Here is a 26,892-nt window from a genome sequence, read left to right as displayed (position 1 = left end):
CTGTGAACCGCCTGCCCTAGCGCCTTTGACGTCGGGCCCGTCGCCACCACGGCCCTCGCTTGCAGCAGCGGCGGCAGGAGATCGCAGGAACAGGGGCTGGTGGCGCTAGGTTTTGTGCCCATGGCATCGCCCAGGGGAGCTGAGCTGGGCGACGCGAGGGGGTCTTTTTTTTGTATCAGCAGAGCTCCAGCTGCCCGCTATGTACCGAAAATCTAGGTTCATGAATGGGCTCACTGGAAAAACATGCTTGAGAAAAAATGCAAGTCGCTTGATTATCATGTGCCCTTTCACACACAACTTTTACACTGTCTTATTCGAAAACTGAGAACAGAGCATTGCTGGCAACAATCAAAATGATGCTTCTTTGCAATTTCAACCTCCAACAGGAAAAACAGAGCATTCTTGACTAGTAGGTTTAATAAATCAAGAACACTTACTAAAGAAACTAGAAGAATCTTTGTCCAAAATAAAAATGACCAGAAGTTCCATTGGTGTAGCATGAGAAGTACTATCTGTCATCAGAGTAATCGGTACACAGTACTGGGAACAACAATCACCCAAAGCGTACCAGAGGATCATATGACAACATTTAAGCACACAGAAGACACTACGCCATTGAAAATACTACACAGGCTGCTCCGTGATAGTATGTGTATCATGAAATGCACTTGTAGGCCTGGGCTACAGCCAGCATCGAGTACAATAGTACATATCATGAAAGTGTTCACATATCATGAAAGTGTTCAGTCGGACTCGGACGAAGGGAAGTATTCTTCTTCTTCTTCTTCTTCTTCTTCTTCAGGCATATAATCCGGATCTGCAAGCTGTGAATCCGGTTCATCATCATCATCATCATCTTCCTCTGCTTCTTCATTATCTTATGCTTCATCTTCATTTGCTTGATGAGCTGCTGCCTCATGTGCTTGTTCTCCGTGCTGAGCAGGAGCAGCTTCTTCTTCCTCAAGATCCACAAGATACCAATCATCATCATCTTCACCATGTGACTCTTCGGGTATGTAATCTGGATCGGCAACCTGGGAGTTTATTTCATCATCATCATCATCATCATCATCATCTGCTTCTTCATCATCTTGCACTTCATCTTCATTTACTTGCTGAGCAGGAGCAGCTTCTTCATTTACTTGCTGAGCAGGAGCAGCTTCTTCATCATCATCATCATCATCTTCCTGCGCTTCTTCATCATCTTGCACTTCATCTTCATTTACTTGCTGAGCAGGAGCAGCTTCTTCGTCATCATCATCATCATCATCTTCCTCTGCTTCTTCATCATCTTGCACTTCATCTTCATTTACTTGCTGAGCAGGAGCAGCTTCTTCTTCATCATCATCTTGTTCTTGTTCTTCTTCTTCTTCTTCTTCTTCTTCAGGCATATAATCTGGATCTGCAAGCTGTGAATCTGGTTCATCATCATCATCATCATCTTCCTCTGCTTCTTCATTATCTTGTGCTTCATCTTCATTTGCTTGATGAGCTGCTGCTTCATGTGTTTGTTCTTCGTGCTGAGCAGGAGCAGCTTCTTCTTCCTCAAGATCCACAAGATACCAATCATCATCATCTTCACCCTGTGACTCTTCGGGTATGTAATCTGGATCGGCAACCTGGGAGTTTATTTCATCATCATCATCATCATCATCATCATCATCATCATCATCATCATCATCTGCTTCTTCATCATCATTTACTTGCTGAGCAGGAGCAGCTTCTTCTTCATCATCATCTTGTTCTTCCTCTTCATCAAGTTGGTTATGATCTGGATCCAAGTTCTCAACTGCATCTTGTAAACCAGCTTGCGCCTGTACATACCTATCCATTGATACTCTCAAGGACACATGCTGCAAGGACTCTGTTCTTTCAAATATAAATCCTCTTTCATTTGCCACTGTTGATAACTGTATCATTTCTTCCATTGAACCGGCGTCAGCTAGGATAAGTATTACTTGAGCAGGATCTAACCCGGCCAAGTCAGCAATGGTCCTTACAATGACCCGCGTGCGGAATGGAACAGCATCGTTATTGGAAATATCAGGTGTGTTTCCTTTGTTAGGATCATCTCCATCTCCAGCGGAGCTATTTGCAGCAGCCTTTCTTAGCGAAACATCTGTTGCAGAGCCAATGTTAGAAGATTCTTTCCCTTTTCTTGCTTCGCTTAGTGGCTTAGAAGGCGCGGAATCTGATGCCCCCTGTGATGTCAATGAAAATACTTAACGTGCTATGGTCCAAACACTTCCTCAATGACAAAGCAGAAAAACATGAGGAAGAACTTCAGTGACAAGCAAAAGTACATGAAGAAGATTACTCACTGCTTTTTGTTTCAGTGGTAAGGAGAATGTAATGCAGGCACTATTATCCACTGGGAGTGCATTGGTTGGCTTCCCCATGCCAACTTCATTAATAAAGCATAGTGCCTGCAATGACACTCATAATCCTCAGGCTGGCAACATAATAAAATCTGTAAGGCTAACAAAGTTATATAGAAGAAGAAAACTAAATCCTTATTTCCACAAAACACAAGAATCATGTTATGTATGATGGCAGCTGCATATTTCAATAACTAGAAACAAAGGCCCTCACTGTGACATCATCATAGTATAGCAGCTTCATTAGATTGGTTAACAAGCGACAAAATCAGCACGACACAATCCATGTAACCAGAAAAATACAGAATTCCAAAATTACCTCCTCGGGCAATTGGTCCAAGGCCCTCATAACTGAAGCCAGCGTTCTGGTCATCTTACAAGCAGAGCTCCTAAAAGGAAATCGTTGCCACATCAGGATATTACCATTTTACCACTGGTTACAGCTGACAATGTTTATGTTAACAATAACATGCACATATGAACCCAATGAATAGCAATTCACAAACTGATCTGCAGGATGTATATGACAAAACCACATTGAAACCTCAACTATTTTATACCTTCAGTACTAGAATTTTGCAAGCCAGGCAGGAAAACTAACAGCAACTCATAAATTCAACTAGTACTAATTGTGAATTAGTAAGTGGATCCTCTTTAACTTAAGTTTTCACACACTGTCATAGAGAAAAACAGAACACTGAACTCCTATGCCTCTTCACTTTATGAGGCCACGTCTTTGAAATCAAACCAGTCTGCATGCAGTGCTACTTTACTATGATGACTACGGTGCACATAAAAACACCCTTCACAGATTCACTCTTTGGAGCACAAAAGACTAACAAGAAAAACAAATCCTAGCATCCAAAAGGGGGTATGCAAGATTGCACCTCATCTGATCAGGAGTGACTTCTGCTGCATTTGACTTGAATGTGGCAGTATTCTTTTTGCTCCCTGTGTGACTCATGTTCATTGCAACTTCCTCCCCGTTTGTGTTGGGGTAGCTAAATGAGACTGCATGATAATTATGACACATGATAAGCAAATGTAGGGCATATAATCCATCATTCATGTCAGTCCAACTTAATACGCTACACGCTAGCAAACTCCACCCGGTGATACTCACAGGCATACTCTTCAATCATTGGGCCTTCCTCCTTCTCACATATACAGAAGAGAAGGGTATTGAGATATTTCTTTTGTAAGGCATCATAGACACCTAGAATCGGAAAGTTAATCAGATAAGCACATAAGAAAATCACATCTAAAGTATATAATCATAAAACAGTAAACTAATTGAATGAACTCAAGTTGTCTAAGACATATATTACCTTTCTCCATCCAATCAATCAACCTCCTGGATTCAGCATCCATGGGCATCAGCTTCTTAATCTTCATCTCTGCAACAAATATAAGGTTGTATGAGACTTTGAGCTAATAAATGTCACAAGAATGTAGATGTTACATATATATATACTGGGCACCTATCCTGACCTAGTGCCGGAACAGACTTATCATTGAAGTACTTCTCAGGGAATAGGCCTCTGATGTAGCTGATGTTGTATATAGCAATCCGGAGCAAATTCGTTGTCTGTTTGGTCAACAGATCACCAACGTTATCCAAATAGCTGTATGAATAACTTAAAACTATGCACTATGCTATGATTTTCACCAGATCATATAGATACATCGTGAAATAGCCCAATGCTTCAGCAATAGAAAACCTATCAACGTCATATCAAATTGGAGCACAGAGTGAAGCACAGAATTCACGAAAAAATACATTTATATTTTCCTATAATGTTTTGTCAAACACATACATATACAATTTAGATCATGCAATATATTTCTTCGATTAAACACCAAGAACAGTTTACCCATGCAAATACAGGAACATATATTGGTACTGATAATTAAACCTGTTAAGTGAACAGAGATCAAAACATTGCAATTCAGGGCAAACAGGTATAAGAGCATCATGGGTAAATGTTACCATTATGTATGTCAGGAAATACTTTAGATTACAAAAAAACGAAATACACTATGTCTAAGCATGAACATTTTCATGCAAAAAGGAGATACCACATGTCCGTAACCAAAAAAAGAGCAAACAAAAGATATTGTTATTGAAACTATCAGTTATCTAATTTCTTTGGGCCTTTACCTCGGTGTCCGTAAAGTCTTCTTGGTCCGACACATGACCCATGCTCATCTTGTCATCATCACTGTTAGCATCACATGGATCAAGGACACTCTTAACCTGCATAAACAAAGCAAACATGAGAACTAGATCAAAAAGACCCCAAAAGAGTTCTGGACAGATGCTGTAATTTCCACTACCTTCAAAGCTAGCACAAGATGCTTGCTATTGACATTCCCCACTTCCATCTTCAAGGGGTTCTTGTTCCATATATTTACGGCCTCATTCTCAACACAACCCTTAAAGAAGGGAGGCTCGTAATCCTCGGGCTGGCAACATAATAAAGTCTGTAAGCTTCCACCAACAAAATTATATAGAAGAAGAAAAGATAAATCCTTATTTCTACAGAACAATAGAATCAGATTATCTAAGATGGGAGCTGAAGGTTTCGATAACTAGAAACAAAGGCACTCACTGTGGCATCATCATAGTATAGAAGCTTCATTAGAATGGTTCGCTGAACACAAACAAGCGACAGAATCAGAACAGCACAATCCAATGTAACCAAAATACAGAATGCCAAAATTACCTCCTTTGGCATTTGGTCCAAAGTCCTCACAAGTGAAACCAGCGTTCTGATCATCTTACAAGCAGAGCTCCTAAAAAGAAACCATTGCCACGTCAGGATATTACCATTTTACCACTGGTTACAGCTGAAAATGTTTATGCTGACAATGACATGCATATATGAACCCAATGAATAGCAATTCACAAACTGATCTGCAGGATGTATATGACAAAACCACACTGAAACCTCAACTATCTCATACCTTCAGTACTAGAACTTTGCAAGTCAAACAGAAAACTAACAGCAACTCATAAATTCAATTAGTACTAATCATCAACGAGTAGCTCATCTGTAACTTAAGTTTTCACACATTATCATAGAGAAAAACAGAACACTAAACTCCTATGCCTCTTCACCTTATGAGGCCACATCTTTCAAATTATACCAGTCTGCATGCAGTATTATTGTACTATGACGACTACAGTATACACATAAAAACACCGTTCACAATCTTCATAAAAACATCCAATCAATCAACCTCCTGGATTCAGCATCCCTGAGCATCAGCTTCTTAATCTTCATCTCTGCAGCAAATATAAGGTTGTTTGACACTTTGAGCTAATAAATGCCATGCAGAATGTAGATGTCACATATATATACTGGGTACCAATCCTGATCTAGTGCCGGAACAGACTTATCATTGAAGTACTTCTCAGGGAATAGGCCTCTGATGTAGCTGATGTTGTATATAGCAATCCGGAGCAAATTCCTTGTCTGTTTGGTCAACAGAACACCAATGTTATCCAAACAGCTGTATGAATAACTTAAAACTACGCACTATGCTATGATTTTCACCAGATCATATAGATACTTATTGAAATAGCAAAGTGCTTCAGCAATAGAAAACCTATCAACATCATCAAACTGTATTACTGATAAATAAGCTCAGAGTGAAGCACATAATTCACGACAAAACACATCTATATTTTTCAATAATGTTTTGTTCAAACACATACATATACAATAAAGATCGTGTAATACATTTCTTCGATTAAACAACAACAACAGTTAGCTATGCAGCAAATACAGATACATATATTGTTACAGATAATCAAATCTGTTAAGTGAACAGAGATCAAAACATTGTAATTCAGGGCACACATGTACAAGAGAAATGTAACAAAGACATATCATGTCATATAGGAAATGAACCACCCAGCTTTTCAAAGTGAAAGCTATCAAAACCTGATGACCAACCAATAATCCTGCAATGTATTTGCCAACCACTCCCAACTACTAAAAGCAGTAATATCAAATGAGGAGACTGCAGTTTGAGAGTTGGTTCCCAAACATTGCAAGAGAAATTTACTAACCTCAGATAATTCCTAAATGCAGAACATACATTGAAAATCTCACAGCATAGCACAAGAAAAAACATACTTATAAACTACAGAGAAGATTTTCTGATTTAAACTGGCCAAAAGTATGTCATGTTTGGATCAAACAGTAAAAACACAATCATAGAGACGCTTACTACTCCACTGGAAGCATTTGAACAGCAAAAAATCTTACTCCTAGAACAACAGGAACTAGTAAAGCCCAATTCGAACTAAGATGACAGAAGTTCATGCTGCTGTTCCATGATAATTTGGAAATGTGCAAGCCAGTAAATAATGTATCTCTGTGCACCCCCTTCCACTGTTCTACATAGACAAAGCATTTTAATAGGGACTTGAAGTTACGAATTGAACATCGGCTGCTACCACAACTTCAGCAATTAAATAGGAAACGTGACTAAACTAATTCCACACGTACAGGAAGAGCTCGAGCACTGAAAATCCCTAGACGCTTCTACCAGAACGCACCAGAATCGATGTACTTAGGAAATTGCCAGAGAAAACAATTAGGATCGTGCAGGAAACTAGTAAACCAACCAATATGATCGACGTCGAACGTGTGAATCTACATTTCCAGCGGATTTAATGCTAACTACATGCGCAAGCAAAATTTCCACAAGCATACTTCGACGACCAAACCAAATCGAGACGGGGAAACCCAAAACGACCAAACGAAATTAGTTCAACAGCTCCCCCAAATGTTCAGAAGACTGCTGGTTCAGAATCGCAGCGCAAACCAGGAGGGTTTCCGCGCTAATCTCCCGCGAAATCGAGGAAAACGACGAGGCAAGCCTCCCGAAAAGCAGATTCCACGCTTCAAATCCGCAAATGAAACCGAGCAAGCAAGCAGGATGAAGGAAAAACCATCAAATCATTGGGGTAACAGCGAGACGGCCCGTTTGAGCAGACCGAACGCACCCGAGAGTTCGCAGAGGAAACTAGGAACAGAATCCATTTGAGCGATAGCCGATACGGAATCTATTGACGCTTCTAGCCGCCTCTCCATCAGCAAAATTAATTGGAGCAGAAACCCCCACAAAACCCCATGGCTAACCTCTCTTGCACGCCCAAAGCCCCAAACTCGCACGCGAATTTGGTGAAAATCCTCCAGAGCAGCGGCACCAAAATCCAACCCCAAAAAACCTGATCAGAACGAAACGATCCCGACGCCCCGGGAGTATGAATCGAACCCGCGGCACGCAAGGCCTACGACCCAGCGGAGCGACCAAATCCTAGCCAAGCGCTTCCCAGAAATCGCACGAATCCCGACCACCGACGGAATCAACTCGAATCGCGCGCGGAATCGAACCAGGGCCTGGGAGGGAAGGGGAGGTGGGAAGCTTACTAGCAGCGGCGACTCCCGCTCCGGGACCTTCGCTTCCTTCGTCTTCGCGGCCATCGGCCCCTGCACACACCGACGGAAAGCAACCGAGAGCTTCTGTTAGCACCTGCGTGGACGCGGTGGCGCGACCACGAAGCGGGGGAGGGGAGGGGAGCGGGGGGGCGGCGGCTCACCTTTGCCTTCACGGCGGTGCCGTGTTGGGGGAGGGAGGGTGGAGAGAGAGAGGAGAGCGTGGTGAGGTGACTAGAGAGAGATTCGGGGTACTTGTAGGAGGGCAGTGGCCCGAGGCCCGAAGCCCGAAGCGTGGGGGAACGGCAGTCCCGTTGGTTTTATTATGACTTGTCACGTCTTTATTTAGTTAGTAATATATACTTTCGCTTTTATGAGTGGTATAACTATAAAACTTAAGTTCTGGTCAATTAATACTGTTTGTTAATTATTATGCTTCATAACTTTGGCTTCTCTTTTTTTGGTAAAAAGGAGTTTTATTGCAAGTTTATAGAGTTACAGTGAAGAGGCCACAAGTCCATCTTGTTAATATTTGTATCATCTCGCCTATTTTTATTGTGCTTATTAATGGTCAACCTTATGGTAATTTTCTAGCGAGTTAAATGCACAGAACCACCACTTTCGTAACACGGCTTGCGGAAAACCATCACTTTACAAAACGTGACATTTTGCATCAAACCAAAAATCTGGCAATGGCAAAAGATACTGAGCAAAACACTGATCTCATTTTGACGCGGCAAAGCGACCGCATGGCTATTGGTGGGCGGCGCAAGCAATAACGGCTGTTAACAGCCCCACCGACTAAAGATTCCCAAAAAGGCAACAATGGCACGTTCCTCTCCCTCACTCTCGCTCGGTCTCCCTTACTCTCCCTTGCTCAGTCGATCCCCTCTACTCCATCGCCACTCAACCTCACTGCCGCCGCTCAACCACACAATGCCTTCTTGGAAAGACGGGGAGGAGAGCAGCGACGATGACGACATGTTGAACTTCGTCGGGGAGGTAATGTCGCCGTCGATGTACTCTGTCTGATAGCCTAGGGTTAGGGTTATGTATTTCAGATTGGGGACTTTCTTTTTGGTATGATTTGGACCAGATCCAGTGCATTTGACCACTCCAGATTCCTTTTGAACTCGATCCAGCGGCTCCTAACCATAGACGGCTAGTGGACCGGGCTCCAAAGTCTGTGGCGTTTCGCATAATTAATATTTATTAGTTATTAGCACTACTCTCGCTTTTATTAATATTAGTATTATTAAGCTCCAAATGCAACAGAGTTGTTCCATAAATGTTTGCAAGAAACATCTTGTTGCACTAATCTTTGCAACAAATTGCAAAAAACTTTTGCAACGAAGGTCATGTTGTAGTTTTTTTTGTCTTCATCTTGCAGAAGAAACTTTTGCAAAATAGATGATGTTGCAGAAAATTTTCCACAACATCATCTATGTCACAGAAAAAATAGCAATGAAGATGATGTTGTAGAAGCATTGTCGTTGTTGTCAACGCATGTCACAGTAGCACTGTCGTCGTTCGCCTTCGTCATTGCAATTGCAACACGGAGACGGTCGGTGATGGCCTCGTTGTGGAGTCGTCGCCCGTCCTTTTCCTGCTCCTCAACGTCGTCGTCGAGTGCATAGTCGTCGTCTCCGTGTAGCCCACCAGGCGAGCAGCCACATCAACGGGCGGTAAGAAGCGTCGGGGCGGAGACGAGCCGGCGGCTCTTGCGCCACCATACATTGCAGCCGACTGCTACATTGCATTGGTGGTGAACGGCTAGCCGTGGAGGGCGCCGACGGGCGAAGAAGAGGAAGGAACCGCCGGCAATGCGGCGGTGGCGGAGGGGGGCATGCAGGAGCTTGGAGCATGGCCGGTCTTAAGATTTGGGGGGCGGGGCGAAACCGAAACTCAGGGCCCCTTAATTAGTATACCATAATGGCAAAAATAATCAATATCTCTAATCCTATAAAAGTCTTTGTTTATTATGATGGTGTGTCAGTCATCCCTCATTTCTGACGATGTGGTCTACATCTAACGCATGAGAGGTAGGTTGTTGTATTGCAAAAAAGACCATCGCCACTCTCCTCCATGTTTGTAGTAACCCTTAGTCTCTCCAAACCAGCCTCATCCATTCCCCACATCATCCAAACAAACAAGAGGAATATACTTTGGGTGAAACCTAACATGTTTTTAGTTGAAAATATATACCAAAATAGGGTGGGGGTTTTTCAAGTTTATGTACATGTCTATTTTGGATTGTTGCAATGCATGGTCGAGCATGCCGGCGCCGGAGAGGGTTCTGGTGTGGATCTGCGGGAGGGGCGATATGTCAATTTTTCATCATGTTCTCATAGTGATATTATTCACGTTCGGTACTTTTTGGTGTGGATCTAACACATAAGGTGCAGCAAGGTGGCCCAATCCTTTTTGTAGCAAAGGACAAGCCGGAACAAACTCTTATAATAGGAAAAGCGCTCCCGAGGACACATGGGAATATCGTCAAGCTAGTTTTCATCACGTTCATATGATTCGCGTTCGGTACTTTGATAATTTGATATGTGGGTGGACTGGTGCTTGGGTGTTGTTCTTACTTGAACAAGCATCCCACTTATGATTAACCTCTATTGCAAGCATCCGCAACTACAACAAAAGTATTAAGGTAAACCTAACCATAGCATGAAACAAGTGGATCCAAATCAGCCCCTTACGAAGCAACGCATAAACTAGGGTTTAAGCTTCTGTCACTCTAGCAACCCATCATCTACTTATTACTTTCCAATGCCTTCCTCTAGGCCCAAATAATGGTGAAGTTTTATGTAGTCGACATTCACATAACACCACTAGAGGATAGACAACATACATCTCATCAAAATATCGAACGAATACCAAATTCACATGACTACTAATAGCAAAACTTCTCCCTTGTCCTCGGGAACAAACATAACTACTCACAAAGCATATTCATGTTCATAATCAGAGGGGTAATAATATGCATATAGGATCTGAACATATGATCTTCCACCAAATAAACCAACTAGCATCAACTACAAGGAGTAATCAACACTACTAGCAACGTACTAGCACCAATCCCGGACTTGGAGACAAGAATTGGATACAAGAGATGAACTAGGATTTGGAGATGAGATGGTGCTGGTGAAGATGTTGATGGAGATTGCCCTCTCCCGATGAGAGGAGCGTTGGTGATGACGATGGTGATGATTTCCCCCTCCCGGAGGGAAGTGTCTTCGGCAGAACAGCTCTGCCGGAGCCCTAGATTGGTTCCGCCTCGTGGCGGCGGAGTCTCGTCCCGAAAAGTTCCTCCTTATTTTTTCTCATCAAAAGACTTCATATAGGAGAAGATGGGCGTCGGAGAGCCACCAGGGGGGCCCACGAAGTAGGGGGAGCGCCCTAGGGAGGGGGGCGCGCCCTAGGGAGGGGGGCGCGCCCCCCGCCCTCGTGAGCAGGGTGTGGGCCCCCTGGCCTTCATCTTTGGCGAGGATTTTACTTTATTTCTTTTAAGATATTCCATGGAGTTTCAAGACTTTTGGAGTTGCGCAGAATAGGTCTCTAATATTTGCTCCTTTTCCAGCCCAGAATTCCAGCTGCCGCATTCTCCCTCCTTATGTAAACCTTGTAAAATAAGAGAGAATAGCCATAAGTATTGTGACATAATGTGAAATAACAGCCCATAATGCAATAAATATCGATATAAAAGCATGATGCAAAATGGACGTATCAACTCCCCCAAGCTTAGACTTAGCTTGTCCTCAAGCGAAAAGCTGATAACAATAAATATGTCCTCATGTTTAGAGGTAGAGGCGTCGATAAAAATAAAATACGAACGTGAAGGCATCATGGTTATTATCAAAACAGCAACATATATAGATTTTGTCATATGATTACTTATATTCAAGTGATGATATATTCACAATGCAAAAGTATGAATCAGAAACCTTACTGGGCTTCAACCAACTATAATCTCAGTCATTGAAGCAATTGCAATTTATCATAACATCGGAAAGAGTCTATGTCAGAGCTAAATAGCAAGTCCACATACTCAACTATCATCTATTCCTTCATAATTGCTAACACTCATGCAATACTTGTGGTTACGGAGTTTTAATCGGACACAGAGAAAGATAGGGGTTTATACTTTTGCCCCACAACCTTTTACCTCAAGGGTAATGTCAACAATGATAACTCATGCTCCCCTACATCCAATTAGATATATATATCATGTTCTTTCCAACATGCTGGGCTTGCCAAAGGATAAAATGAAAAAGGAAAGGTGAAGATCACCATGACTCTTGCATAAGGTAGAAGATAATAATAAAGGATAGGCCCTTCGCAGAGGGAAGCAGAGGTTGCCATGCGCTTTTATGGTTGGGTGCATAAAATTCTCAATGTGAAAGAATGTCACTTTATATTGCCCCTTGTGATATGAACCCTTATTATGCAGTCCGTCGCTTTTATTACTTCCACATCACAAGATCGTATAAAGCTTATTTCTCCCACACCAATCAATCATACATATTTAGAGCAATTTTTATTGCTTTGCACCGATGACAACTTACTTGAAGGATCTTACTCAATCCCTAGGTAGATATGGTGGACTCTCATGGAAAAACTGGTTTAAGGGTATTTGGAAGCACAAGTAGTATTTCTACTTGGTGCTGAGAATTTGGCTAGCATGAGGGGGAAAGGCAAGCTCAACACGTTAGAGGATCCATGACAACATACTTTATCTCAGATATAAGAAAACATAACTCATTATGTTGTCTTCCTTGTCCAACATCAACTCTTTAGCATGTCATATTTTAATGAGTGCTCCCAATCATAAAAGATGTCAATGATAATATATCTATATGTGAAACCCCTCTTTCCTTATTACTTCCTATTAATTGCAACGATGACCAAAGCTATGTCTGCCAACTCCCAACAACTTTTAATCATCATACTCTTTCTATGTGAAGTCATTACTTTAAATAAGATCAATATGAACTCTTTGTTTCTTTTTATTCTTTTTCTTCTTTTCTTTAATTCACCCAAGATCATGGCAAAATAATCAAGCCCTTGACTCAACACTAATCTTTATTATATATATAGCTCACGGACTCGATTACATAGAGAGATCATAAAGCAAAACTCAAAACTAGATCGTGCCATAATTTTATTCTACTAGATCAAGATACTACTAAAAAGGATCGAACTAAGAAAAACAGTAAAGGTAGGAGATTGTGATGGTGATACGATACCGGGGCAACTCCCCCAAGCTTGGCAGTTGCCAAGGGGAGTGCCCATACCCATGTGATTATGTCTCCTTCTTTGTTGTTGGTGTAATATTCTTGGCGATGATTCCCCTCAGGATGCGGTTCTCCTCCTCGAGCTTATTGACTTGCTGCTTGAGGTCCATTATTTCCTTACGAAGCTTTCCTGTGACGGCTAAAGCTCCTTGCACCCAAGGGTGTTGCATAGCTGCGGGAGAACAAGTGACACTCCTCTTCATATTTTCATAAGAAAGAAATCTAACATTGGAAGGGATAACCGAGTTTGGAATAGCTGAGCTCTGTAGTTCCCCCATCGTGAATCTAGCTCAGAAGCAAGAGGTGACTTCTTGATCCTCCATGGCATCTACCCTCATCAAGTCAGCCTCCATCTCTTCCTCCGTTGCTGGCCCAAAGTGGTCAGCATCGCTGTTTGCCCTTGGTTCCGGTGCCGGATTAGATACCCGGCTCTCCCCGACTGACTCTTGAGAAGACATCTTGCACTAATCTGCAGCAGCAACAGCTCGAAACGAAAACAGAGGATAATTGCGTGATACGGGAGTCAAAACCTTCGGGGGGATATATAATGAATTTTTACCGACCAAAATATGTATCGTGCAAGAAAATGGAGTCCGGAGGGCACACGTGGTGCTCACGAGGTAGGGGGCGCGCCCACCACCCTCGTGTCCTTCCGGGACTGCTTCTAATTTTTCTATTTTTCTAAATATTTTGTTGACATTGGTTTAAAATTGTTTTGGAGTCGGTTTACTTACCGTACCACATACCTATTCCTTTTCGGAGTCTGAAACGGTCTGGAAAGTGTCCCTTATGTATTCCTCTGGGGTTACAATTTCAATGATATTGGTTTCAACGTTTATGGGATTACCTGAGATATAATGTTTGATTCTTTGACCGTTTACCACCTTCGGATTTGTGCCTTCGAAGTTGTTGATCTTTATGGCACCGGAACGATAGACCTCCTCGATGACATAGGGGCCTTCCGATTTAGAGAGAAGTTTTCCTGCAAAAAATCTTAAACGAGAGTTGTATAGCAATACATAATCACCTACATTAAACTCATGCTTTTGTATCCTTTTCTCATGCCATCTTTTAACTTTTTCTTTAAACAACTTGGCATTCTCATAAGCTTGGGTTCTCCATTCATCGAGTGAGCTAATATCAAATAACCTCTTCTCACCGGCAAGTTTGAAATCATAGTTGAGCTCTTTAATAGCCCAATATGCCTTATGTTCTAGTTCGAGAGGTAAGTGACATGCTTTTCCATAAACCATTTTATATGGAGACATACCCATAGGATTTTTATATGCAGTTCTATAGGCCCATAATGCATCATCAAGTTTCTTGGACCAATTCTTTCTAGATCTATTGACAGTCTTTTGCAAAATTAATTTGATCTCTCTATTACTCAATTCTACTTGACCACTAGACTGTGGGTGATAAGGAGATGCAATTCTATGATTAACATCATATTTAGCAAGCATTTTACGGAAAGCACCATGAATAAAATGTGAACCACCATTAGTCATTAAATATCTAGGGACTCCAAACCTCGGAAAAATAACTTCTTTAAGCATCTTAATAGAAGTGTTATGATCAGCACTACTAGTTGGAATAGCTTCTACCCACTTAGTAACGTAATCAACAGCAACTAAAATATGAGTGTATCCATTAGAGGCAGGAAAAGGTCCCATATAATCAAAGCCCCAAACATCAAATGGTTCAATAGCAAGTGAATAATTCATAGGCATTTCTTGACGTCTACTAATATTACCAATTCTTTGACATTCATCACAAGACAATACAAACTTACGGGCATCCTTGCAGAGAGTAGGCCAATAAAAACCGGATTGCAATACCTTAAGTGCAGTTCTGTCTCCAGCGTGGTGTCCTCCATAAGCTTCGGAGTGACACTTGCGTAGGATCTGTTCCTGTTCATGCTCAGGTACACAATGTCCAATAACACCATCTACTCCTTCTTTATAAAGATGTGGGTCATCCCAAAAGTAATGTCTCAAGTCATAGAAGAACTTTTTCTTTTGTTGGTATGTGAAACTAGGTGGTATAAACTTAGCAACAATATAATTAGCATAATCAGCATACCATGGAGTACTACAAGAAGTACTTATAACATTTAATTGCTCATCAGGAAAGCTATCATCAATAGGTAGTGGGTCATCAAGAACATTTTCTAACCTAGACAAGTTGTCTGCAACGGGGTTCTCAGCTCCCTTTCTATCAACGATATGGAAATCAAATTCTTGCAGCAAGAGAACCCATCTAATAAGTCTAGGTTTAGCATCTTTCTTTTCCATAAGATATTTAATAGCAGCATGATCAGTGTGGATAGTTACTTTAGAATCAACAATATAAGGTCTGCATTTATCACAAGCAAATACAACTGCTAAGAGTTCTTTTTCAGTAGTAGCATAATTTCTTTGAGCATTGTCTATAGTCTTACTAGCATAATGGATAACATTTAATTTCTTATCAACTCTTTGCCCTAGAACAGCACCTACAGCATAATCACTAGCATCACACATAATTTCAAAGGGTAAATTCCAATCAGGTGGCTGAACAACAGGTGCAGAGACTAATGCTTTCTTAAGTATTTCAAATTCTTCTACACAATCATCATCAAAGACAAATGGTATATCTTTTTGCAATAAATTAGTCAGAGGCCGAGAGATTTTTGAGAAGTCCTTAATGAACCTCCTATAAAACCCGGCATGACCAAGGAAACTTCGTATACCTTTGATGTCCTTGGGACATGGCATCTTTTCAATAGCATCAACCTTGGCTTTATCAACTTCAATACCTCTTTCAGAAGCTTTGTGCCCCAAGACAATGCCTTCATTAACCATAAAGTGGCACTTTTCCCAATTCAAGACAAGATTAGTTTCTTCACATCTCTGCAAAACTCGATCAAGATTGCTCAAGCAATCATCAAAAGAGGAACCATAGACGGAAAAATCGTCCATGAAGACCTCACAAATCTTTTCACAGAAGTCAGAGAATATAGCCATCATGCATCTTTGAAAGGTAGCAGGTGCATTACATAAACCAAAAGGCATACGTCTATAAGCAAAAGTACCAAAAGGGCATGTAAAAGTAGTCTTTGATTGATCTTTAGCCAACACATGTATTTCAGAGAAACCAGAATAACCATCTAGGAAGCAATAATGTGTATGTTTGCATAATCATTCTAGCATTTGATCTATAAAAGGCAAGGGGTAATGATCTTTCTTAGTAGCCTTATTTAATTTGCGGAAATCAATTACCATCCTATAACCTGTGATAATTGTTTGTGGGATCAATTCATCTTTATCATTAGGAACAACAGTAATACCTCCCTTCTTAGGGACACAATGGACAGGGCTTACCCACTGACTATCAGCAACGGGATAAATTATACCTGCCTCCAGAAGCTTTAGTATTTATTTTCTTACCACTTCTTTCATTTTAGGATTCAGACGTCGTTGAGGATCACGAACTGGTTTGGCATCTGCTTCCAAATTTATTTTATGTTGACATAGAGTGGGACTAATGCCCTTAAGATCATCAAGAGTATATCCAATAGCAGCACGCTGCTTCTTCAGAGTTTTCAATAATCTTTCTTCTTCATTCTCTGAAAGGTTAGCACTAATAATAATAGGATATATCTTCCTTTCATTAAGATAAGCATATTTAAGATTATCAGGCAACGGTTTAAGCTCAAATACGGGATCACCCTTGGGTGGAGGAGGATCCCCTAAAATTTCAACAGGCAAATTGTGTTGCAGAATAGGTTCTTGTTTAAAGAATACTTCATCTATTTCCCTTCTTTCATTCATGAATGTCGGTGTCAAAACCGGCGGATCTCGAGTAGGGGGTCCCGAACTGTGCGTCTAGGCGGATGGTAACAGGAGACAAGGGACACGATGTTTTTACCCAGGTTCGGGCCCTCTCGATGGAGGTAAAACCCTACTCCTGCTTGATTAATATTGATGATATGGGTAGTACAAGAGTAGATCTACCACGAGATCAAGGAGGCTAAACCCTAGAAGCTAGCCTATGGTATGATTGTCGTTTTTGTTGTGTCCTATCGACTAAAACCCTCCGGTTTATATAGACACCGGAGAAGGTTAGGGTTACACAGAGTCGGTTACAATGGGAGGAGATCATATCCGTATCGCCAAGCTTGCCTTCCACGCCAAGGAAAGTCTTATCCGGACACGGGACGAAGTCTTCAATCTTGTATCTTCATAGTCCAGGAGTCCGGCCAAAGGTTATAGTCCGGCTATCCGGATGTAATGTTATTTATGTACTTGATTGACGTGGCGAGTGTAAGCCAACTATGTTATCTCCCCTTTATTATTCATATTACATGGGATGTTGTGAAGATTGCCTAACTTGCGACATATGCCTTCAATACGATTATGCCTCTAAGCCGTGCCTCGACACATGGGAGATATAGTCGCATCGAGGGTGTTACAAGTTGGTAATCAGAGCCTTCCTCGACCTTAGGAGCCCCATTGCTTGATCGTTTTTAGCGGCCGAGTTGTGTCTAGAAATTTTTTTTGAGTCATTAGGAATTATATATCGGAGAGTTTAGGAATTCTTTTTTACTTCCCAGTCTCCTCATCGCTCTGGTAAGGCATCCTGACGTAGAGTTTTGACTCTTCTCTTCTCAGATTTCACTAAATTTTTTTTAGGATCACGCGGGTATCTTGGAATCGTTCCGATGGTTTTATGATGAGAACATTGTCTTGGTGCCTCCTGTCAGGGGTTTAGTGGAAGTGTCCCGGGGAGTTGAGCTCTGAGGTGTTGTCATCATAATTTTATCGTTGCAGTTCTGGAATACCTGAGTTTAGTACGCCGACATCGAAAATCTCTTTTATGCAGTTCGTTGGTGAGATAACCTCGACGCCACCCAGTACTGGGGCGGGAGTTTGGGAGTATCGCCATAACTTGTATAACGGATGCTTTTCGAAGGTTGGGGTAGATGGTTTCCAAAGGTTTCTTGGTTATGTGTTGAAGGATGGATACAGCTGGATGTAGGATTTGCTAGATTTGGGTGAGATATTATGCTTCCCCTGTATCCCCAACACCTGATTGCATAACCGGGAAGGTTCGGGAGTTTCATAGGTGGGAATTCTAGTAGCTCTAGTTCTTCTTCCACGGATATTGGTTTGAGATTGGGATTTCTTACCGATTATTCGTTCTTGATCCGTACCTTGTTGATTTATTTCTCTACCTTAATTCTACGTGGCTTCTCAATTTATGCATATGTGACCATTTCAAGAGGAATGCATTCATTCATTTTGTTTGGATGTGAAGACTATATGTTGCAATTTTCTTTCCATTGGATTCAGCTTCAATATTTGTCTATCAATGTGCTAATGGTGGTCAACCTCTTCAGGATGGCTCCTCCAACGCGCACGACTCCGAATCCTGATCCGCCACCACCTCCACCTCCTCCAGAGGCATGGCAAGCTGTGATGGCCGCAACCAATGCAAACACACAGTTGATCATGCAATTTCTTCAAGAGCGCAATCAAGGCAACCAAGGGAATCAAGGCAGCAATCAGAATCACTTTGCTACACTCAACCAGTTCCTTGCTAACGGGCCAAAGACTTTCAGCAATTGTGTTGAGGAAACTGATGCTGACGATTGGCTTGTGGATCTGTGTAAGCATTTCGAGTGCAGTAACGTCAGGCCTGAGGACTTTGTTAAGTTCGCTTCCTTCCAACTCAAAGATCAAGCTGCAGAATGGTTCCAGCAGTACAAGGACTCTAGAGGTGGACGTGTTATCACTTGGGATGATTTCCGTCGAGATTTCAGGGCTCATCATATTCCCCAAAGCGTGGTTGAAAGCAAGCGTGAGGAATTCCGTAATCTGAAGCAAGGCTCTTTGTCTATATATGACTACAACAAGTTGTTTCAGAAGCTCGCCCGCTTTGCCAAGAAGGATGTCCCTGATGAGAAGAGCATGATATATCAGTTCAGGGGTGGTCTCAGAGAAGATATTCAGCTCGCTCTTGTTCTCTTTGAGCCCTTGAGATACGATGAGTTCTACAACATGGCACTGAAGCAAGAGGCTGCTCAGTTGAGGTGTGATGCTTCCAAGAAGCGAGTCAGAGATGTTACTCCTTCTTCCTCTACTCAAGTGGCCAAGCAACAGAATTATTGGCTTCCTCCTCCTCCGTTCCATCAGCCGTATCAGCAGAAGAACAAAGGTGGCAGTGGTTCTTCCCACCCACCCAACCCTGGCTTTCAGAACAAGACTTTGTCTCAAGCTCCAAGATCGAGTGCTCCGTATCACCGTCCGCTTTCAGAGGTCTCGTGCAACAAGTGCCAACAGAAGGATCACTATGCCAACAAGTGTTTCAACCAGAGGCGTCTTCCTCCTCCTCCTCCTGTCAGATCGACAAGTACAACTGTGGTCAAGCATAACCCCAAGTACGCCAAGGTCAATATGGTGAATGCAGCTCAGGCAGAGGACTCGTCAGATGTGATTATGGGTAACCTTCCTGTTAACGATGTTCCTGCAAAAGTTCTTTTTGACATGGGTGCATCGCATTGCTTCATCTCGAGACCTTTTGCATCTAAGCATGATTTTGTTACTCAAGTGTTGCCGAAACCGTTGGCTATTGTCTCTCCGGCCCGTCAAATGACATCTCGAGTATGCGTTCCGGATGTTACTATCACTTTGGGTGAGTATAAGTTCTTGTCCTCTCCAAATGTTCTTGGTGACTCGGATATTGATCTTATTCTTGGAATGGATTGGCTTTCTAAGCACAAGGCTCAGCTTGATTGTGCTGCCAGGCAGATTCAATTGACTCATTCGTCTGAGGATGTAATTGTCTTTGCCGCTCGTGATGATACCATCCGTCTGTTTTCTCTCAATGAGAAGGGCGAACTCGATGCCATCTCTCAAATTCCAGTCGTTTGCGAATATCAAGATGTCTTTCCAGAAGAGCTTCCAGGAATGCCTCTGCACCGGCCAGTTGAATTCGTTATTGATCTTGAGCCTGGCCCGGAACCTGTGTGCAAACGTCCTTACAAGCTCGGACCTGAAGAGTTGAAGGAGCTGAAGAAGCAACTCGATATTCAAGAGAAAATGGGTCTCATCCAGCTTAGTTCTTCTCCGTGGGGTTGTGGTGTTCTTTTTGTGAAGAAGAAGGATGGAACGGACCGACTTTGTGTTGATTACCGTCCAGTGAACAAGAAGACCATCAAGAACAAATATCCACTTCCCAACATCAATGAGCTATTCGAACAACTCAAAGGTGCTCAAGTATTCTCCAAGCTTGATCTCCATATGGGTTATCATCAGATTCGAATCCGTGAGCAAGATATTCCCAAGACGGCTTTCAGGACAAGCTTTGGTTCATATGAATACACTGTCATGTCTTTTGGCCTCGTCAGCGCTCCTCCGACGTTCTCTCGCATGATGAACTTGATCTTCAATGCCTACACCAATGACTTTGTTTTGGTCTATCTTGACGACATTCTGGTTTTCTCCAAGAACAAGGAAGATCATGCCAAGCACTTGCGTTTGGTACTCGATAAGCTCAGAGAACATCAGTTCTACGCCAAGTTATCCAAGTGTGAATTTTGGCTCAATGAGGTTCTTTATCTTGGTCATATCATCTCTTCCAAGGGCATCGCCGTGAATCCTGAGAAGGTGTCTGCAATTGTGAATTGGGAACCTCCTTAGAATGTGAAGCAACTCCGCAGTTTTCTCGGTCTCGCAAGCTATTGCCGAAGATTCGTTGAAAACTTTTCTAAGATCGCGAAACCTCTCTCAAATCTTCTTCAGAAGCACATCAAGTACGTTTGGTCTCTGGAGTGTGATATTGCTTTCAACACTTTGAAAGAGAAATTGATCACTGCTCCAGTTCTGACTCCACCTGATGAATCCAAACCGTACGAGGTCTTTTGTGATGCCTCTCTACAAGGTCTTGGCGCAGTATTGATGCAAGAGAAGAAAGTTGTTGCTTATACCTCTCGCCAATTGAAGCCTAATGAGAAGAAATACCCCATTCATGATCTCGAGTTGGCGGCAGTTGTGCATGCTCTTTTGACTTGGAGACATCTTCTATTGGGAAGAAAAGTGGACATTTTCACTGATCACAAGAGTCTCAAGTACATCTTCACTCAGCCTAATCTCAACCTCAGGCAAACTCGATGGGTCGAAATGATTCAAGAGTAAGTATTGAGTATACTCCAGGCAAGGCCAATGTGATTGCTGACGCATTGAGCAAGAAAGCTTAGTGTAACAGTCTGATTCTCAAGCCTTATCAACCAGAGCTTTGTGAAGCTTTCCGCAAACTTAATCTGCAAGTTGTTCCTCAAGGATTCCTCGCCAACCTTCAAGTCTCTCCTACCTTAGAAGACCAGATTCGCCAAGCCCAGCTTCTTGATGCTATGGTGAAAAAGGTGAAGATTGGGATTGCCAAGATCCAGTCCAAGTACAAGTGCTACCGCCTTGATGATAAGGACACTCTTTTCTTCGAGGATCGTATTGTTGTACCCAAAGGTGACCTTCGTAAAGTGATCATGAATGAGGCTCACAATTCTCTCCTCTCCATCCACCCTGGGAGCACGAAGATGTATCAGGACCTCAAGCAAGCTTATTGGTGGACTCGAATGAAGCGTGAAATTGCTCAATTCGTGAATGAATGTGATTTCTGCAGAAGAGTGAAGGCATAACACCAAAGGCCAGTAGGTCTCCTCCAACCTCTTGCCATTCCAGAATGGAAGTTTGACCACATTGAGATGGACTTCGTGACTGGGTTTCCAAAGTCCAAGCGTGGCAATGATGCTATATTCGTTGTCATCGACAAACTCACCAAAGTGGCTCACTTTCTGCATATGAAAGAGTCGATCACTGCAGCTCAACTGGCGGAACTCTATACCTCTCGTATTGTTTCTCTGCACGGTATTCCACAAGTGATCTCTTCAGACTATGGCAGCATCTTTACATCCAAGTTTTGGGATTCTTTTCAGAAGGCCATGGGCACGAACATCCACTTCAGCACAGCTTTCCATCCTCAAACTAGCGGTCAAGTCGAGCGTGTCAACCAGATTCTTGAAGATATGCTCAGGGCTTGTGTGATCTCCTTCGGCATGAAGTGGGAGGATTGTCTTCCTTATGCTGAATTCTCCTACAACAACAGTTTTCAAGCAAGTTCGGGCAAGGCCCCATTTGAAATTCTGTATGGCAGGAAGTGCCGTACCCCTCTCAACTGGTCTGAAACCGGTGAACGTCAGTTTTTGGGTAATGACTTAATCACAGAGGCAGAAGAAATGTGCAAAGTCATTCGTGATAACCTCAAAGCAGCCCAATCCCGTCAGAAGAGCTACTATGATAGTAAGCACTGTGATTTGGCTTTCGAGATCGGAGATCATGTTTACCTCCGTGTCTCTCCTATGAAAGGTACTCGTCGCTTCGGTATCAAAGGGAAACTTGCCCCTAATACGTGGGACCTTTCAAGATTGTCAGCAAGAGAGGCGAGCTCGCCTATCAACTCGAGATTCCTTCAAACTTTGCAAATGTTCATGACGTGTTCCATGTCTCTCAGCTTCGAAAGTGCTTCAAGACTCCTGACCGCACCATCAATTTCGAGGACATTGAGCTCCAAGAAGATCTCTCCTATCGTGAGCACCCAGTTGCTATTCTTGAAGCGACTGAACGCAAGACTCGCAACAAGTCAATCAAATTTCTCAAAGTCAAGTGGTCACACCAATCCGACCGTGAAGCTACCTGGGAACGCGAGGATCACCTCCGTTCTGAGTACCCGGCGTTCTTTCAGTCCTAGATCTCGGGACGAGATCCTTTCGTAGTGGTGGAGTGTTGTAACACCCCGGATGTAACTTTCCCAATTTGTACTCCAACTCTTGTCGTTTCCGGCGTTAAGTTATATTTATTTCCTCGGGTTCGGGTCTTTGTCTCCGTGTGTTGTTGTTGTTGTCATGCATCTCATATCATGTCATCATGTGCATTGCATTTGCATACGTGTTCGTCTCATGCATTCCAGCTTTTTCCCCGTTGTCCGTTTTGCATTTTGGCGCTTCGTTCTCCCCCGGTGGCCATTTCTAGCTTTATTTCGTGTGTGGGGATTAAACATTTCCGGATTGGACCGAGACTTTCCAAGCGGCCTTGGTTTACTACCGGTAGACCGCCTGTCAAGTTTCGTATCATTTGGACTTCGTTTGATACTCCAACGGTTAACCGAGGGACCGAAAAGGCCTCGTGTGTGTTGCAGCTCAACACCCCTCCAATTTGGCCCAAAACCCACCTAACTCTGCTCCATCATATAGAGCATTCGATCACGATCGCGTGGCCGAAAACCGCACCTCATTTGGACTCTCCTAGCTCCCTCTATGCCTATTTAAAGGCCCCCCGATTTTCGGATCTCCTCCTACCTCCAAAACCCTAAAAATCATCTCCGCGCGCCGGACATTGTCCGCACCGCGCCGGACGTCGCCGCCGCCCACTCCTATCGCGCCACGTGGCAACGCCACCGCCTCCACCGCCGCGGCCCGCCAGGCCCAGGGAGGGCCCCCGCGAGCCCGCGCCGGCCGCCGCCCTCCTCCCACGTCGCGCCCGCGCCTGGCTCCTCTTCCCCGAGTGCCGCCCTTCGCCAGCCAGCGACGCCGCGCCCCATCGCCGGCGCCGTCCTCCGCGTCGCCGCCCAAGCGGGCCGCGCGCCAGTCGCCGCCCCGCCGCCTCGGCTTCCACACCGCCGCCTCCGCCCTGGCCCCGACCGGATCCGGCCACCACCTCCTCTCGCCGGCCGCTGCCTCTTCATCCCGGCGAACTCCGGTGTGAACAGTACCTCGCCGGCCGTCCTCGATCCACGTGCAAATCTCAGATCTGGAAATTCGGAGGTTGACTTTTCTCAAAAACCCTAGCTCATGTTGCATACTTTGACCTGCCGTAACTTTGCATCCGTAGCTCCGATTCTTGCATATAGCATATCAAAATGTTCATATCAAAGAGTACATCATTTCATTCCATTGCATCATTTTCATTTGAGTTCATCTTGATGCCCGAAATGCTGTTAGAAGAGGGCTACTTGAGTTAATTGTCAGATCTGCTACCCCATTTAGGTTTTTGTCATTTTTGCCATGATTAATGTGTGCATGATATGCCCTGATGCTCTACATGTGTTTTGTTAAGGGTTTTGTCATATTTCCAGAGGTGCAACCCATGTATTTTTGTGATGTGTGTGGTGACTTGTGCAAGCTTGCAAAGTGGTGCACTTGCTAATTCTGTTTTGAGGGACTTCGTAATTTCACTAACTCCTGGAGCTGTTTATCTCATGATGTCATATGTTCATGTTGTTTCCTAGTGATCCGTGCCTCTTTTGAGGATGATCATTAAGGATGTTTTGTTAATATTGTAGTGCTCTATCCATCCATGCCTTTGTTTGCAATTATGGAGCACCCTAGCTTGAGTCAATCGAGCTCTACTTTTGCTACTTTGTGAATCTGGGTAGATTGTCAACTTGTTTGCAATTTTGCCGATGATGTTGTAGTTGATCCGTGCATGCTATGCCATTGTTCTTGCCATGTCTAGCTTGCATTTTGTGCCTTCTTGATGGATGTATGCTTGTTTTGTCATGACTTGCACCATAGTGAGTGCATCAAGCTCGTAAACATGCCTACTTGAGTTATATTTCAGCATGTGCCAGTTTTCACTAAGTCTGAAAACTGATTATGTTTTTGCTATGTTCACATGCTTGCAATTGTATTTTCTGATCCCTTTTGGCTTAAGGTAACTAAGGGACTTTTGTTAAGCTCTTTGAATAGCTCCATGCCATGCCTTACTTTGCCATGTTCAGGTCCTGTAGCATATAGTTTTGTTGCTCCAAAGAGGGCTACCTGATCTGAAATTCCAGACAAGTGTTAATTTCACAGTCTGAAATCTGTTTGTCATATGCATTTTTGCCATGCTTGTTTGAACCTGTTAATGGATGATTTGGCCGCAGCTCAGTGCTAGACTTTTGTTAAGCATCTTGAATGCATCCCTGCTATGTATTTTGTTGTCATGTTTGGGTGCTGTAGAATGTTCATTCCATTGCATTAAGATGCCTACTTGCTGTAAATCGCAGACGGGTGTCATTTTTGAATCGCTTGCGATTTCCAAACCGTAACTCCGATTCCGGTGTTCTTTATATCGTTTTCAAGCGATTTCATCCCATCTTTCCATTGGCACACTTGGATTTCCATGTTGAGGCTAGGTTCATGCATTTCCTGTCATATCTTGCATTTTGCATCCCGCATCGCATCCCTCTTAGCATATCATCTTTGCATCATCTTGTTTGATCCTTGCACGTGGTTGATTGTATCCTTGTTGCTTGCTTGTCTTGTTGGGTAGAGCCGGGAGACGAGTTCGCTAACGAGGAGCCCGTTGAGTTTGCTTTCGAGGATCCAGTCAACTCTGACAACTGTGCAGGCAAGATGATCATACCCTCGAAATCACTACTATCTTTGATATGCTAGTTTGCTCGCGCTTTTGCTATGACATTGCTACGATGCCTACCATTTGCTTTCAAGCCTCCCAAATTGCCATGTCAGACCTCTAACCCACCATGTCCTAGCAAACCATTGATTGGCTATGTTACCGCTTTGCTCAGCCCCTCTTACAGCGTTGCTAGTTGCAGATGAAGATTGGAGGCCGTTCCTTGTTGGAACATTTATTTACTTGTTGGGATATCATTATATTGCTATGTTATCTTAATGCATCTATATACTTGGTAAAGGGTGGAACGCTCGGCCTCTCGCCTAGTGTTTTGTTCCACTCTTGCCGCCCTAGTTTCCGTCATATCGGTGTTATGTTACCGGATTTTGCATTCCTTACGCGGTTGGGTTATAATGGGAACCCCTAGATAGTTCGCCTTGATTAAAGCTTTTCCAGCAATGCCCAACCTTGGTTTTACCATTTTCCACCTAGCCTTTTCTTTCCCTTGGGTTCTGCAGACTCAAGGGTCATCTTATTTTAACCCCCCCGGGCCAGTGCTCCTCTGAGTGTTGGTCCAAACTAGAGCCCCTTGCAGCGCCACCTCGGGGAAACTCGAGGGCTGGTTTTAGTTGTACGGATTGCTTATCTGAGTGTGCCTTGAGAAAGAGATATGTGCAGCTCCTATCGGGATTTGTCGGCACATTCGGGCGGTGTTGCTGGTCTTGTTTTAACCTGTTGAAGTGTCTTGAATTACCGAGATACCGAGTCTGATCGGAACGTCTTGGGAGGAGGTCTATTCCTTCGTTGACTGTGAGAGCTTGTCATGGGCTAAGTTGGGACTCCCCTGCAGGGATTTGAACTTTCGAAAGCCGTGCCCGCGGTTATGGGCAGGTGGGAATTTGTTAATGTCCGGTTGTAGATAACTTGAACCTTAACTTAATTAAAATGAATCAACTGAGTGTGTTACCGTGATGGCCTCTTCTCGGCGGAGTCCGGGAAGTGGACACGGTGTTGGAGTAATGTTTGCGCAGGTTGCTCTCTAGTTTCTCGCTCGCGCTTTGCCTCCTCTTCTCGCTCTCTTTTGCGAATAAGTTAGCCACCATACTTGCTAGTCGCTTGCTGCAGCTCCACATATATTTACCTTGCCATACCTATAAGCTTAAATAGTCTTGATCGCGAGGGTGCGAGATTGCTGAGTCCCTGTGGCTCACAAATTACTATTACACCAGATGCAGGGCCTGATGATTCCGCTCCAGGAGACGCGTTTGAGCTCAAGTGGGAGTTCGACGAAGACTCTCAACGTTACTATGTTTCCTTTCCCGATGAT

The 26,892-nt window shown here is 43.3% G+C and overlaps 1 protein-coding gene across 1 annotated transcript; it reads right to left on the bottom strand.

Moving 5' to 3' along the window:
- Positions 1–547: 547 nt before the first annotated feature.
- Positions 548–8,110, bottom strand: LOC119297701 (protein starmaker-like). Its single transcript, XM_037575381.1, has 14 exons — positions 7,996–8,110; positions 7,826–7,885; positions 5,622–5,857; positions 5,105–5,174; positions 4,991–5,032; positions 4,716–4,844; positions 4,540–4,635; positions 3,870–3,966; positions 3,707–3,775; positions 3,502–3,594; positions 3,266–3,389; positions 2,698–2,767; positions 2,322–2,426; positions 548–2,201 (listed from the first exon to the last, which is right to left on the bottom strand). The coding sequence occupies exons 3-14, from the start codon at positions 5,663–5,665 to the stop codon at positions 879–881; spliced, it is 2,262 nt and encodes a 753-aa protein (XP_037431278.1). The 5' UTR covers positions 5,666–5,857; positions 7,826–7,885; positions 7,996–8,110; the 3' UTR covers positions 548–878.
- Between the last annotated feature and the right edge of the window lie 18,782 nt (positions 8,111–26,892).

This window comes from Triticum dicoccoides, chromosome 5A, assembly GCF_002162155.2.
Source record: "Triticum dicoccoides isolate Atlit2015 ecotype Zavitan chromosome 5A, WEW_v2.0, whole genome shotgun sequence".
Taxonomy (NCBI): domain Eukaryota; kingdom Viridiplantae; phylum Streptophyta; class Magnoliopsida; order Poales; family Poaceae; genus Triticum; species Triticum dicoccoides.
The sequence above is the reverse complement of the archived record's forward strand: the minus strand, read 5'-3'. Positions and strand labels throughout refer to the sequence as shown.